Below are 16,868 nucleotides of genomic sequence, written 5' to 3'. Positions count from 1 at the left end.
GAGTAAGACATCAAAACCAGTTATAGATATTACGCTGAACTGCAAAATTTGCAGTAGTATCCTTATCTGTTATGATAAAACGTAAGAGTGATCACACAACATAATCAAACCTCAAGTAGAGGAGTTTCCTCCCCTTCAGTTCCATTACTCTCTGTAAGTCTTATTTATTTCTCATTAGATAGATTTAATTATATACTAAAGGGCCAAATGGCCTCTAATATTAATTTATGGTTTGCTTTTTATAAGTTTTCCAGGATTGCAACTTGTATAAATAGAGTTCATTTCACTTATCTAACAATGCAATCCTATTTTCTACTGATGTCTTTTTGAAATTGTTCCAGTGGGGTATATTTACAGTGGTGTAGCAATGCTATTGTACTGAAGCTAGCAGGGATTTGTAGAACCCCACACCAGGGAAACAATACCAGTGTAAGGTGGGAATGGATGGGTGTGGTTCGAGAGAGTCAGAAGTGGCCAACTTAGACTTCTATCCTTCCTTGGAGGCCATTCTGACTGCCTATGCCGGGCATAGGCAAACTCAGCCCTCCAGATGTTTTGGGACTGCAACTCCCATCATCCCTAGCTAACAGGACCAGTGGTCAGGGATGATGGGAATTGTAGTCTCAAAAACATCTGAAGGGCCGAGTTTGCCTATGCCTTTCACCTATGTCCTTCCACAGTTCGGCATCCATTCTTAGACTGAGGTAAATTTTGCAACACTACTTCCGGTTTTGTGGAGTTCGTAAACCGAATAGTTCGTAAACAGGGCTGTTCTTAAACCAAGTGTTATGTACTGAGTTGAATAGGATCCAAAATGCAGCAGTCTGATTGGTCCTAGAACAATAGGATCCAAAATGCAGCAGTCTGATTGGTCCTAGAACAATAGGATTCAGAATGCAGCAGTCTGATTGGTCCTAGAACAATGCAGCAGTATGATTGGTCCGCAGGAGCCACCCAATCCAGCTCTAGGTGGAAGCGAATCCACAACCTGATTAGCCTACAGGAGAATCCCGGAATTAGCCAATCACGTGCAGCCCATGGTGTAAATAATGTATAAAGGTAAAGGTACCCCTGCCCGTACGGGCCAGTCGTATCCGACTCTGGGGTTGCGCGCCCATCTCACTTAAGAGGCCGGGGGCCAGCGCTGTCCGAAGACACTTCTGGGTCATGTGGCCAGTATGACAAGCTGCATCTGGCGAGCCAGCGCAGCACACGGAAACGCCGTTTACCTTCCCGCTAGTAAGTGGTCCCTATTTATCTACTTGCACCCGGGGGTGCTTTCGAACTGCTAGGTTGGCAGGCGCTGGGACCGAGCAGTGGGAGCGCACCCCGCCACGGGGATTCGAACCGCCGACCTGATGATCAGCAAGTCCTAGGCGCTGAGGTTTTACCCACAGCGCCACCCGCGTCCCTTTATAATGTATATAAAGCAGATATTGTGGGGGAACTTCCATTCCTCCTCACCACTATGAGCTGAATAAAGAGCATGAAATCCACTCTCGACTCCGAGTATATTTCACCAAGGTACCACAGTACTTCATTCCCCAGCAGAGTGGGAGAGCTTTGCACAGCTTCATAGGGCCCCCTTCAAACTATTGACAAGAGAGGGAGTCCAGGTTTGCATCCTGAACATGGGACTCAGAAGTCAGGGGGATTTTTTCAACTCAACTCAAATTGTAATTAAAGCACACTCTCTGGAGGGTATAATGCTAACCCCAAGTTACACAGGCTGCACAGGGATAGATTGAACAGATCCCCTTGCACTGGCAGAACAAACATTTAAGTTGGTGTAGTGCAGAGCTTTCCAAACCGTATGTCGTGACACATGAGTGTGCTGACCTTGTGAATTTGCTCTCACTGTCCATACATCCTTGTCCATGAGGGCCTGTCACAGGTGACCAACACAGCAATTTTAGTAATATAATTCTGCTATGTTATGTCTCTACATTCATTTACATTTGCCAGAAATATACTTGTATCTCTTAGGATTTCGACCCTTACTCCCTTAAAATGATTGCAGGATATGAAAAATGAGCCCCTTTCACCCCAAAAAATTAATTTCACCCATTATATTAAGAAGCAGGTCTGCACACTTTCTATCTTTCAAGGATTCTATGCCTGACTGCATTTATGTTCTCATTTAGCATCTCAAAATGGGCACTTTCTTTCAAGAAGGATTACTGCATGAATCACCTGCTTAGTTAATCTGACTTATTAGCATACTGTCACCCATTAACTGCATTATAACAACTATAGTTCTTACTATTCTCCACCACCACTCCAAAGCAGATTTCTCCAGGTTTGCAAGGGCATTTGTTGCTTTCTGCCTTTTGCAAACCCTGGTATTTACCAATCCAGCACAGTATCTGCTAATAATTTTGGGAGGGATGAAGTCATTATGAATATCCTGCAGAGCTCCCTCACATAGGCCATAATCTTTCCTGGTGATTTATTGGAAAATATTTTAAAATCAAGTCCTTAATATGGCAAGAAGCCACTTTGAAATCCAAGCAATTCTCAGGCATCTCTTCAGACTCCAAAATAAAGACACGGAGGAGTAGAATTACAGATTTCTTTTTCTTATGTATGGTAATTCATAACAGGCAGATTGGAGCTAACATCCCTAGTAGGAAAATTAACCATTCAGAACATGATCTTATTGCTCACAAATATTTTAGGTGTATATTGCTATTCACAAGGGCACACACTTTAGAATTCATTTAAGATTTGTGGGTTCTTGGAAGCATGATTCCATTAGGTAAGCATGCATTACAAGCTAGGAATATTCTTCTTCATAGAGGTGATTCTGGAAACGGTAGGTGCATAAAAGATTAGGAGAGATGGGCAAAGCCAATGCCTGCAGTTCTGTCTGAAATTTTTATGGCGAGGACCAACTTCAAGAACATTTCAGTTGGATAGACTACAATCAGCCACTAAATCAATATATTGGCCCTTTAGATAAGTCATTTGATTTTCCAGAAGGATGAGAGATATTTCCATTGTCACATTTTTGTACAGTACTTGCATTTTTAAAAGAATGCAGAAGAACACTGGAAGCAGCCAAGTAGCTACTTTTACATCCCACTGTGCATGCACAAGCCACAAAATGGAATCCACTGGAAAAATTGGAGAGGTTGAAAATATATTATCCCCTTCACACATAGCTTACATGAAGGAGCTCTACATAGTTAAATGGGTGGTGGGTCTGCAATAGGCAAACTTACACACGTAGACCTCTATACATGAAGGCTTCCACAACTGCTGGAAACCTAATCACACAGGCTTCCAGCTACCACAGAGGTCTGTGCAAATGTGTCGGCTTCTTCATTTTAGGCATCCATATGCAAGGCAAGGATGTTGTCAGTGGAACTGGGCAAATTTGCAGTTTGACCACTGCATGGAGCCCCCTTCAAATTATTAATGTATGAAGGAGGCTACTGACCCTTCCTTCTGTCCAATATTTTCCTATCTTACATATATGAAGGTGGGGCCTTCCTATTCTGTTTCATAGAATCACAGAATTGTAGAGCGCAACTGTCAAATAACTTGTTAATAATCCTCCATTCTGAAGACAGATTCCAAGAAAAGAGGGTCAAATCAAAATGTTCAGTTTCCTTTGAATGCCACCCCTGCACAAGTCAGTATGCTTTTGAGTTATATTCTTTCCATATCTAAAGCAGTGGAGACTTTTTTCTTTTTATTAATTTTTCCCCTGTCCCCACCCCCCACTTTTCTGCAAAGCATGCATATGCTAGAAATAGAAATAGTTTTGTAGGAACTATTTATTTTTTCGATCTCTTTATCTACACACACACTTATCTATTCAAGAATGCAATGCCTAAAAACCTTTGCTCGCTATTGCAGCATATTTAGTCAACAGGTAGTTGACATCATTGATCAGAACAATAAAAAGCTGGAAATAGCTTAAAGAGTTTTTTTTCAGGCAGAAGCTTAAGAGAAAAGGAATGATTGGAGAGTCGGGGGGAGGGTACAAAATCAAATAGGGTATTTTTGAGGGGTGGGAAAGAGACTAACACAGTGCATAATATTTCATAAGTTAGGAGATATACGTTTAGAATGGTGTATCCCCTATGCTACTACGAAGAATACAGGATTCCCAAACTGACAAGAGAACTGAGTGAAAGGAGGACAACTAAAGCCAACAACCTTTTTAGGAATGAGAGTGGAAATTAAGCTACTTTAGTTTTCAATACATTATTTTTTAAAAAACAAAAACAAAAACCTGAAGCTGTAGCTGTAGCCATTCAGTTGCCTACCATTAATTGTCAAACCCCAAATAAAGGCACATTACTTGACTTTTATCAAGTGAACATGTTGTGTTATGTTTTATTGCCAGTAAAACAACTCACAGAATTAGACATTAACTTCAAAACCATTAGGGTGATTCATTTCAACTTTTCCAAGTCCTAGCCATCATCCACCTTATGAAAGGAACAATGAACTGAAAAATTAAAAAATTCTCTAGGAGTACCTGTGATTTAATCAATTTCCACACTAATTGTGGCTTTCAATTCCAGCATTTCCCCTGTTACGTTATCTTTTAGATATGATCTAATAAGACAGATAATAACCAGGGGAGCCTGGGTAGCTCAGTTGGTTAGTGTGTGGTGTTGATAACACCAAGGTTGCAGGTTTGTCCCATATGGGACAGCAGCTGCTTAATCCTGCATTGAAGGATGGACTAGATGATCTGCAAGGTCCCTTCCAACTCTCACGATTCTGTGATCTATGAAAGCAGGACTTCAGTGTTTTTCCACTGAGCAGTGGTAACATGTAAGGCCACTTCAGTATTGGACCGCATGCCTGGGAGTCCGGGCTGTGGCGCAAGGACTTGTGGATGGACTAGTCTACAACCACCATCACCCCCAACTAGTCCAGAACGGGTTGTCACATCCGCCGTCATGTCAATTCTCCCTCTGTGCTTATAGCAGCTGCGTGGTAGGCAGCCTGGAGAGAGAGAGAGAGAGAGAGAGAGAGAGAGAGAGAGAGAGAGAACAGCTTGACCAGTTGAATTTCTGCCTGAGACACCACTGTTCAAAGGCACAGGGAGCCCTGCTCTGGGGGCATATAGTTAAGCAGCAAAACAGAAGTCGGCCAGCTCCAATCTCTCGCGTAAGCCGAGGCTTGGCGACGCTTCGGAGAGGAAGGCGGCGGAGGAAGGGCGGGCCCTCCTTTGGCCGCGTGTCTGGAGGTGGAAAGGAGCGACGCCCGACGGGCAACTTTCGGTTCAGTCCTGCGCCGGGAGCAGCTGCAGCCACTCCGCTCTCTGGCTCGTGGGCCATGGCTCAGCCGGAGAAAGTACTGCAGGCCAAGATAGTAATGGCCGGGGACTCCTACGTGGGGAAAAGCTCGATCCTGAGGCGATACACCGAGCTCTGCCCAACCAAGCCGTCTCCGCCCCCTTCCTATATCACCACCGTCGGTGAGTAATCGCTCTTCCGCCTGCAGCTGCCATTCACTTGCCCGCCTCCTCCGCTTTCCTTTCTTATCTGCTCCACGTACCGGTTCTGCTCCCCACCCGCTGCCTGTTGGTTGGAAAATCAGTTTATTCCCTCTTATAATAAGGTGCGCGCGCGCACAGTGGTCGCATTGTAGTTTCATCCATAATGTAGCGTGCAGTCTTCCAGCTCACACAGAGTTCTGTCAGAAACTTCCAAGTCTGCCCGAAGATCTCTGTGAAGCTTGAAAACACTGCGTGGTAAAACTTCGCAGCTATTAATTCAATTCTCAAACCTTTTATTGGCATCACATACAAACATCCATACAGTGGCGTAGCGTGGGTTGTCAGCACCCGGGGCAAGGCAAGTAATTTGCACCCCCTAACCCATGAATTTGCGCCCCCTAACCCCCAGATGTTGCGCCCGGTGCAGCCGGCCCTCCCTGCACCCACCACGCTACGCCACTGCACCCATAGCAAATCAATACAGAATTACCGCCTTCCCAGTGACACAAAACATTTGTCAAATGAAAGAGGCAAAGCAGACTAAGGTTACATCTCTAGGTCTCCTCTCCAGACGTCTGCAATGTGTTTTAACGACAAAAAAAGTGCGCTCCTGATTATTCCCCAATACAGTGGTACCTCGGATTAAGTACTTAATTCGTTCCGGAGGTCCGTTCTTAACCTGACACTGTTCTTAACCTGAAGCACCACTTTAGCTAATGGGGCCTCCCGCTGCTGCTGAGCCGCCAGAGCACAATTTCTGTTCTCATCCTGAAGCAAAGTTCTTAACCCAAGGTACTATTTCTGGGTTAGCGGAGTCTATAACCTGAAGTGTATGTAACCCGAAGCATATGTAACCCAAGGTACCACTGTAATAGAAAATGTATGACCTCTTAACTCTAGTTTCCATTTGGGGATGCAGAGTTGACCTAGGAACTGCTGGCGGAGATCAACATATAGTTTACATTTAAGAACCATATGTGTAAGAGCTGCCACCTGATGGTCTTCACATGGGCAAATTCTTTGTCCTTCCACCATTCCCGAGAACCTTCCCCATAGGAGGTTTGAAGAATTTGAATTAAACCTGGCCAGTGAAAATGCCCTTCTTTCCTGAGGATTAAGTAAAAATTCAAGATAATGGAGGTTAATTTCATGTGCCCAAGAAAGTTGAAAGTTAAGAGGGGAACATGTTTTCTCTGCTGCTGCTGTTAGTTCCTGGCGTTCAGTGTCCCACAACCTATTTTTTATTATAGCCTTGGCAGATGGTGGGGACAACAATCGCAAAAATTCCACTGACAGCCCAAGTTGCTGTACCTTTATGTTAAACTGTTGTAGCCCTGGGGAAAGAAAGGGATCTAGCAAAACTTTACTAAGGTGAGGATCTTTTATCTGTTGTGATTCAGATGTTTAACCAGCATGTAAGAAATCTTGCCCAGGCTATGGTCTCTACCTTGTGTTGACCTCCCTCTAGACACAAGGCTGCATAGGGTACACAACGTGGGACAGCAAAAATCTTAAAAAGGAAAGCTGCCTGCACGCGTTCTACCAGCTGGGTGAACCCTGGCAGCCAGACTGGAATTCCGTAGAGCAACTGAGCTATACCTTTGGCGTTGAAGACCTTGAGGTTAGAGAGGATATGCGAATTACCTCTTGTTATAAAGAAACGCATTATGGCCTGCATAGACATCTTACTGGCATTCACCGCCGTTGCATGGTGCAAGGACCATAGAAGCCTATAATGGAATGTGATTCCCAGGTAGTTGAATTCGAATACCTGCTGGATAGGTTTTCCACCAAATACCCAGCTATAACTTTTGCGTGAATTCCCAAAAAACATTATTTTGCTTTTATCAGAGTTCATGCACAATTTCATTCTGGACAGATAGTCAATACAGGAATTTAACAAATGCCAATTCTTGTCCGTGAAAGCAAAATCATATCATCTGCTTATAGAAGGATGGGAATGCTTGATGCATTGAGTTTTGGGCTGTGGGCATCCACCTGTTTTAGTAAAGAAGATCTGTCATGACATTCCCTGGTGTTGTTCTTATGTGACAGGTGTTCTTTATGTAAAGCTTTTTGATCAAGTAAAGTAATCTAGGTTCTAGGCCCATTGTCTCCAATTTGGACCATAACAGTCCCCTGTTGACAGGGTCAAAAGCAGCCTTGATATCAAGGAAGGCCACATAAAGACATTTCTTATGAAGCCGCATGTAAGGTAAAGGTAAAGGTACCCCTGCCCGTACGGGCCAGTCTTGACAGACTCTGGGGTTGTGCGCCCATCTCACTTAAGAGGCCAGGGGCCAGCGCTGTCCGGAGACACTTCCGGGTCACGTGGCCAGTGTGACATCGCTGCTCTGGCGAGCCAGAGCCGCACACGGAAACGCCGTTTACCTTCCCGCTGGTAAGCGGTCCCTATTTATCTACTTGCACCCGGAGGTGCTTTCGAACTGCTAGGTTGGCAGGCGCTGGGACCGAGCAGCGGGAGCGCACCCCGCCGCAGGGATTCGAACCGCCGACCTTTCGATCGGCAAGTCCTAGGCGCTGAGGCTTTAACCCATAGCGCCACCTGCGTCCCTGAAGCCGCATGTACTTAGCGGCTAAATGAGATAACACCAAACAGTTGCGTAAAGTAGATTTCCCTGGCCTGAACCCTGCCTGCTCTGGACCTATGATGTTTTTCTCATCAAGCCAAGTAGTTAGTTTATTTAACAGATGTTTAGCATACAATTTCCAGATGTTTGACAGTAGACTTATTGGCCGATAATTGGATGGCAGCTTTTTGTCACCCTTTTTAAAGATTGGGATAATTATAGATTGCTGCCATGAGTTAGGTATGGTACCAGATCTATCTATCATAGTGAATAGTTCCGCTAGTATCAGAGCCCACCACTCTGGCTTGGCTTTGATCAGTTCAGATGGAATAGCATCAGGGCTATTAGCATTTACAGTGGCTTCTCAAGTTTGGGTCTGGCACCCACGAACCCTCCTCAAAACCCACCTTTTCTGTGAAGCCCTTGACACAACCATGAGCGTAGCCAAGGGGGGGCAGGGGGCAGCTGCCCCTCCCCCATCAAGAAAAACACATCACTAACTGAGGTTCTGCCACCCCCCAACAAAAGCCTGCCCCCCTAACAAAGATCTTGGCTATTCCCATGAGCACAACCCCCATACACATAGCTACTGTAAGCATGTGTAACAGGCTTCATTCAACACACTGGCAGTTACTTCCAAGTAAATGCATGCAGAATCATACTGTGAAGCAATCAAGTATTTTCCCTATTTAACTTTGCTTTCCTGTGTTTCCTGTTTCAGTTTTAATAGTCAGGGCCATTTAGAGAAGTGTAACTACTTTGCAGATTGCACCTGGAAACTAGACTCAGTGGAAGTGTGCCTGTGAGTGAGTGTGTGTGTTTTAAACATTGTGGGAAGTTATAATGTAAGTAGTTTAGCATTACATGCCACTACTTTTGTGCACTAATAATCCACATTATGTATTGTATAGCAACAGAGGACACACTTCATGGATTAAAAGTGTACAATATAAGTACATGAGGTGTACATTGTCACACTGGAATCTGCTATATGCATGTATTCCACATGAACATGTGATTGCAAGCTTCCTGAATATTCAAGTGTATAAGTTAAAGGGACCCCTGACCATTAGGTCCAGTCGTGGACGACTCTGGGGTTGGTGCGCTCATCTCGCTTTATTGGCCGAGGGAGCCGGCGTACAGCTTCCGGGTCATGTGGCCAGCATGACTAAGCCACTTCTGGCGAAGCAGAGCAGCGCACGGAAACTCTGTTTACCTTCCCACTGGAGTGGTACCTATTTATCTACTTGCACTTTGACATGCTTTCGAACTTCTAGGTTGGCAGGAACAGGGACTGAGCAACAGAAGCTCACCCCGTCGCGGGGATTTGAACTGCCGATCTTCTGATCGGCAAGCCCTAGGCTCTGTGGTTTAACCCACAGCACCAACCGCGTTCCATTCAGGTGTATAGTACATGTGAAATAGTGCTTTTGGACTAACATGCCAACAAACAAGCACAAAAAGTCCTCATGCAGTAATGCCCTAATACGGTCACACCAAATGTTATTTATGTAAAGTACACACCATCACTAATTCAAGTGCTGTGAAATAGTGATGGTGTGTACTCTACATAAATAACATTTGACATGACCCGTATTAGGGCACTACTGCATGAGGACTTTTTATGCTTGTTTGTTGGCATGTTAGTCCAAAGCAGAATTGTGGAAAGCTGTACTTGCAAATAACGGTGTGTTGTGGTACAGGGATATCTGCACCTACATTGTTTCTTCTGTGTGTAGTTTGGCCACCCTGTGGATAGCCTGAGATTATTATTCTCTACGTGAATAGGTGAAAGGAGCCATTGCTCATGGGTGCTCTGTAACCTGTAGGGATCAAAGGTACTGAATGAATTATTTTAAAATCCACAAAGAAAACTAGCTAACCTCAGGTTTTATTTCTCTAAGATATACTGAGGTTGCAATGTTTAGCCATAATGTTCATTCCATAAGGAGTGCAGCTGGTTGGTAGAACATCTTCATTTGAACCAGAAGGTCCATGGTTCAATTCCTGGCATATCTAGGTAGAGCTAGGAGAGACTCCTGTCTGAAATCCTGGAGACCCTCTGCCAGTCAGCATAGGTAGACCAAGGGTAGTCAACAGGGTGCCCTTCAAATGCTGCTAGACTGCCGCTCCCATCAGTCTTGAGCATTAGTCAAGCTGGCTGGAGCTGATGGAAGACCAACAACATCTGGAAGGTGCCATACCTGTAGAAAAAATACTAAGCTAGATGAACCAATGGTCTGACTCTGTATAAGGCAGCCTACTATGTTCTTCCTGGCTTCTTGCATGATTAGTGAACATCTGCAGAGGGAACTTTTGTGTTTTCAGTGGAAGCTCCTTACACATTTGACAGTGCTGATCTCCTGTGCAGCCCCAGCTGTACTGTGTTGGTTCTTACAACTATAGTGCCCGAAGAGGACTTAATTCTATAGACATCTGAGCAATTAATCCTTTCAACTCTCATGTCCAGCTTTGATGTCTATGGACATTTCATTGCCCAGGAGAATCAAAATCAGATTAAACCAAGGACTGAAATGCTTGCACTGTGTGTCTGTGATTAATTTGAGGAATTATTATTCTGATTGGCACGTACAAAAAAAAAAATGTGTGTGTGTGTTCAGCTACATGAATTATTTTTAAAAGGATGGATTACAGTGGAAGATTCCCAGGGCTTATCATCTTTCCTTAGGCCTTTCTGTGAGGATGACCTCAGATAGCCAATCCCGTTGGGTTGGTGAAGAAATCTTTTTGAAAGGAGGGAAGCAATATTACCCACTGCATGTTGCATCCTGTTGTTCTACTTCTAATAGTAGAAATATTTATTTATGTTCCTTTTAGAAATATTGTGGGCAATAACTTGTAATACAACCGTGTGCTGGGAAAACAGGTTCCTCATGCCAATGTCCATTGCTGCCCTTGCTGTTCATGTTTTGTTTTCTCTCAGCAGTCTGGGGCCTTCAAATCACAAGGAGTGTTTCCCTTCCTTCTGGTGTGATCTTCTTAATATACTATTTATACATCTTGTTTATTAATAATAATTCACTGCCATCAGTGTAATGGCATTTTGCAGATTTCCATAAGCAAAGTCCCTTCCCCCAAGGACCTTACTGTCTAAATTTTGATAGCAACAACTGAGAAAGGGAAAACAAAGAGTAACAATGGATGTATGTGAACAAATGCTTTTAAGCATGGTTACAACTGAGCATGGCTAAGTATTTACTGTTACAGCCATAATGTATATTTTAATAGACTCAGATAAGTGTAGTATTGTAGAGTTGGAAGAGATCCAAAAGGGTCATCTAGCCCAACACCCTGCAATGCAGGAATCACAGCTAAAACTGATGGTGGTTTTAGCTAAGGGCTACAATCCAACAGGTTTGGTGATACAGTGGTGCCCTGCAAGACGAATGCCTCGCTAGACGAAAAACTCGCTAGACAAAAGAGTTTTCCGTTTTTTGAGTGGTTCCGCAAGACGAATTTCCCTATGGGCTTGCTTCGCAAGACGAAATGTCTTGCGAGTTCTTGCGAGTTTGTTTCCTTTTTCTTAAAGCCGCTAAGCCGTTAATATCCGCTAAGCCACTAATAGCTGCTAAGCCGCTAAGCTGCTAATAGCTGTGCTTCGCAAGACGAAGAAACCGCAAGACCAAGAGACTCGCGGAACGGATTAATTTCGTCTTGCGAGGCACCACTGTACTTAAGATTATTGAATTAACTAAATTAAGTTCAACTGATTCTGTCCTGGGTTGTGGTCATGACTTTTAAAAAAAGTAAATGTGTTTTTCATATTGGGAATCACTCTCATTCCCCTCTTATTTTTAAGTGGCATATGAATATGTAAATGCAACAGGTACTGGGTATTTACATTAAAATTATACCGAAAAATCCTCTTGTATACTGAATAGTACTTTGGGCATCCTGGAGTCCCACTGATTTCCATTTGATTTGTCAAACTGAATAAAAATGTCAGAATCTTTATGAGAGGTAGATGAGTTAAGGCTAGATTCCGTCAATCTAGTGTAAATATGCTAACGAAGCTCTGCTCTTTATAGTCAACCCCATCTGGAAGTTTACAGTTTAAAGCAGCTGCCATCAGACCATTGATTCTGAGAAGGAAAGTGTCCTCTTCCTCTGGGAGCAAGGAAAGAACGAATAGGCCCATCCTCTGTGAAAAAGGGTAATCAGAAAGAATTGGCAGTCAGTTCTGTGATGGGAGAAAGAACAGGACATGTATTGAAACCAGACTGTGCCGCTGTAATGCTATTAAACAACTCTGTGTAACCACAGTGAAGAAACGCAGAAGCAAATGGTGTTCTAATTCATACTGGAGAATGAAATGGGTTTTTTTGCTGCGTGGACTGAGATAGTCTTCTCATGCATGAATACGTGTTGGGTTCAGAATGGGAGGAACTATAACTTGGCTGAGTCATAGAAAATGACTGGTCGCTTCACACAGGCAACTTTGGGTCAGTGTTTTTCAGCCGGGTGGTTTTTCACCACTATCCAGATGATTGGATCATAGAATTGTAGAGTTGGAAGGGACCGCAAGGGTCATTTAGTCCAACACCCGGCAATGCTGGAATATTTTGCCCAATGTGGGGCTCGAACACACAGCCCTGAGATTAAGAGCCTCATCCTCTATCAGCCAAGCTGTCATCTGAAGCAGTTGTCTCAAGTACAGATCACAAATTATACATGCTGCTGGTTGACCCATATTAGGAAGGTTTGCAGCAGTAGACAAAATGGCAGTTTGTATGCAAACTTTGCTGTTCAAACAATCCTTTCGCTATGAGCACAGTGCAATCTGGCATGTAGAATCGTCATGCAAATTGACCAACCGGGTTGATTTGTATATCTTCTTATTTGAATTCACATTCCGTTTGTGCCATTTTCCTGGGGGACCAGATTGGATATTAGGGGTTCCTTATAGAAACCAAGAAGCAGTATCTAGTTCTCCCTCCATGTGCACAGATCCTGATTTACCACACCATATCAACATTCTGTTAATTTTAGGATTATTAATAGGAGAGTAACAGAAATATCAGTGTTTCAGCTGAAGAAATTGCAATTGAAGGTGGCAGGGTTTTTTTTTTATCTCCTGATTTATAGGCCTTCCTGATATCTTTGCCCAATCAATGTTCCCCAGAAACTGTTGGTTTTGAGAAAGACAGTTTTAATGTAATGGGAAAATAATAAATGGGGGGGGGAATATATGTTGAGTACTGTGAGACTTCAGCAGAAGATGAACAATCAATTAGAGAACAATTCTAGAAAAGGTTGCCAGATTATATTACATTTCTCAAATTTATTCTTCCTGTAATACATGATTCATTCTTTAATGTACAGGTCTAAAAGGTCTTCAACCCAATTTTCAGTTTGAAGTGCAGAACATGATTTCTAGAACTATAAAACAACACTCCTGCAGCAAAACGATGCTATGGGTGTCCTAAAATGTGATTAAATGAGAATTCCATCTTTAGGAACAAAACTAAATTATATCTGGTCATGAAATATTTTCAAGAAGACTTGATAACATATGTCATGGGCTGGCTAGGCATGGAGAAATGGTGGGAGACACCAGCTGGGGAACCCCCAAGGGAAGAAGGCTCAGAGCCCAGGGATTGGTGGTGGGGTGACACAGAGTGGTCAGAGGGAGCAGACTGGGAGGAGAATATGTTGGAAGCTGAAGAGGTAACAGGGTTTAGTGAGCAGGGAGACTCTACGGCACAGAAAAGTACAGAATTGGAGTCAGAAGCTAAAGCAAGAGAAGAGGGAGGCCAAGAGGCAGAGATGAGTCAAGCTGGTGAAGAAGCCAGGGAGCTTCTCCCTCCTGCTGCGACGCATTACTTTGCATCTCTTTATATGAGCAAAATATAGTCTTGGTCATAGCAACTCAAGTCACCTCATGGGGGAAATCTGAAGTTTCAGAGGGAATTAATGTTTCTGTGCCTGAAATCCATGGATTTTGGTTCATGTTTTACACTAGTAAACAATATAAAAAGGGAAAGCAGCAAATGAAGCAGGGTGATGAAAAGTATCTTTTAAATCAGGAGTGGAGAACCTGTGGCCCTCTGGGTGTTAGACTACAGCTCCCATCAGCCAGCATGGCCAATGATTATGGATGATGGGAGTTGTAGTCCAACAACATCCTGAAGGCCAGAGGTTTCCTATCCTTGTTTTAAATCTACAGCAAAAAAAAAAGTCAGAAGATACTACTGATGGAATACTTGTAAAACCAAATATCTGTCATGTTTATCTATAGTGAATTTCACATTACCAAGATGAGTACCAATAACATAGTTTTGTTCCACATTAATACTAGTGAAATGCCGATTTGGATGGGTAAGTGAAGGAGCATCTGTAAATCACAGGACCACTGCAAGGGCAGTACCACCCCCAAAGGGAGGCAGTGGCACTCCTAGAGGTCCCTGATAGCTGAGCACCTGTTGATGCTTCTTTCTTTCTCTGCTCAAGCTTAACCACTGCTCAGGCTGCTTTTACTTGTGAAGCACCATAGATGCCCTGCTGCTCTTGACATGCTGTGGTGGAAGCTGCTGTGCTGGATTCTTATGGAGAAAGAAAAATATATCCACCCATGCAGTCCAATCCAGGGAATGGAGGCTCAGTCCCACCTTGGTCATTCTGAGTGGTGGAGACTTCTGTCAGCATGGCTACTAGAATAACAAGCCAGGGGAAGGATGGACCTGGAATTGAGCAAGAGGTGGAAGTAATCCTACAGGAGCCTTCCCCAACCTGGTGCCCTCTAGATATTTCGGAATACAGCTCCTATCAGCCCCAGCCAGCACAGTTGTGGCAGGGGAAGGCTATCCTAGACTACTGGGTCGATTCCACCCCTCTGCTTTGCATGGCTCCATTCTTCTCATTTGCCCAGCCCTACCCTTTTTTCCTGGTTTTGCTGGAGTGTGGCCAAGAGATTGTTTCTAAGAAACTGTATAATAAATATAATAAAATGAGTTCATTTGGATTTGAAATGAAGGGGCACAAACAAGCAGCATTTTCATTAAACAGGACTGGAACGGTTATAACCAAGAAAGCATTTCAATGTTATAGTAGATAAAAATCAGAATATTTCGTACTCTAAAGTAATCATATTGGCAATATCATCCAGAGCTAATTCTTTAAGGTTTTAGATACAGCAGCTTTGTGCATGCCTTGGACTGAGCAAGGCTTTTCAGCTAGGCTTGATGTTTAAAAGCCCTATTATGTGACTAGCTTTAAAATCCTCTTTTGCAAATTGTTTTCCAGCTAAGGCACAGCTAAGACTGGGTGTGCGCGGGTGAAAATCTGCAGATTGCTTGTGCATTGCCGTGTAGCCAATGTAAAAGCAATCTGCATCACGTACATCTGTTGTATGTCAGTTACATAGCAATGCACAACCAAACTGCAGAATCTACACTATAGACTGGAACACTTGCTGATGTGATTGCTGTGCTCACATCAGCATGGTGTCAGGATCAGTGTTAGTGCAGGGTCGTCCCATGTGATGCTATCTGTGATTTTAAAAGTATAATGCACTTGCTGACTTTTCACCCCCCCCCCCTTTCTGCCAGGAAGGGGAGAGTGACAGTTTTTTTTGAAAATGGTTGGAACCCAAGCTGTGATTCCTTTATTGAGGAAGCATTGTTGAGTCTATGGCTAGTGCATTTAATTCCCTATCTCCATATGGATAAAAGTAATGGCCACAACTTCTTGTAGCCTTAGCTGGCTATTACATTTTGCTTGCTGGGAAATACTGGGTATAGCTATAGTGGCTGCCAGTTGCCACTGCCAGTTGCCGAATGCGATTACCTCCCCCAGATGAACAGGCAAGAGTCAAAATATATCTATACTAGGAGAATTTCAAGACTGAAGAGGAATTCTGTGCACCTAGTTCGTATATTCTCTAGGCATAAATCTTACAGTATCTTGCAGACAAATGGGGCATGTTGCAATTCTGCAACCTTTGTGAATACAACCAATATTCATAACAAGAGCTCAGATCCAACTCAAAAGGTGTATCTTTGGAAGAAGGCAGATCAGTTCTCTAAAGAGCACATATTTCCAGTTCTTTCCACTCCCAGTTCCTATTCCCATGTCCCCCTCCCACCCCCAGTGTGTAGTTGGGAAGTCGTTGATCTGGGTGAAATAAAAATCCCCTCTCTTTTGCCCTGGTGCAAAGGACTACAGAGTGATGAAGATACAATATGGTAAAATGTCATTTCTCAGTACTTACGGTGCTTTTTTCCCTCATAGTTTGGACATTTCAGGTCCTGCTCACAACCCCAGAATTATAGTTGCAAGTTGGTAGTTTGCTGGCGATATTGGGAGGGTTGCAACTGTGGATAGTAGCATTTAGTTGTTCAAGATTTGCTTTTCTTAAAAAATAAAAAAAATGCATTCACAGTAAATTTTCATTGAAAGCACTTTATTCAGCACTTAAACTCTCAGGGATGGTTGCCCTTCTTCCTCTTCAATTATGCAGTTTTTGTGAATTATAAGCAGCTATAGTTTTCTAATTAAACTTATACGGATCATAAGGCAGACTCATCACATTGAGAATAGCAGACTATAAAGAATAACTGTTTTTGTTTAAACAATGGCACCTCATTGAACACCAGGGGAAAAGTTTATGGGGGGGAAAAGATTTGCATGTCCAAGTGAACATGGAGATGCCTAACCAAATAAGTTTTGAAATAGTTCCATGACATATTTCCTTGCAGTGGATTTCCTTGTAGTGCTTTCAGATACTGTGTACAAGTTACTCACAGAGATCTCAGAGTGCTTCAGAAGCAAAACTTAACTTTTAAAGTGGTGGG

At 43.3% G+C, this 16,868-nt stretch overlaps 1 protein-coding gene across 1 annotated transcript in view; it reads left to right on the top strand.

Annotated features, from left to right (window-relative positions):
• Nucleotides 1-4,403: 4,403 nt before the first annotated feature.
• Nucleotides 4,404-16,868, top strand: part of LOC307219489 (ras-related protein Rab-10-like) — a 39,359-nt gene continuing 26,894 nt past the window's right edge. Inside the window, exon 1 of the mRNA XM_079982775.1 lies at nt 4,404-5,443. Within this exon, the coding sequence (XP_079838901.1) occupies nt 5,302-5,443 (142 nt within the window). The 5' untranslated portion in view covers nt 4,404-5,301. The remainder of the gene's footprint in view (nt 5,444-16,868) is intronic.

Source organism: Podarcis cretensis, assembly GCF_951804945.1.
Source record: "Podarcis cretensis genome assembly, chromosome: 7".
NCBI lineage: Eukaryota > Metazoa > Chordata > Lepidosauria > Squamata > Lacertidae > Podarcis > Podarcis cretensis.
This window is presented reverse-complemented; position numbering and strand designations above follow the sequence as displayed.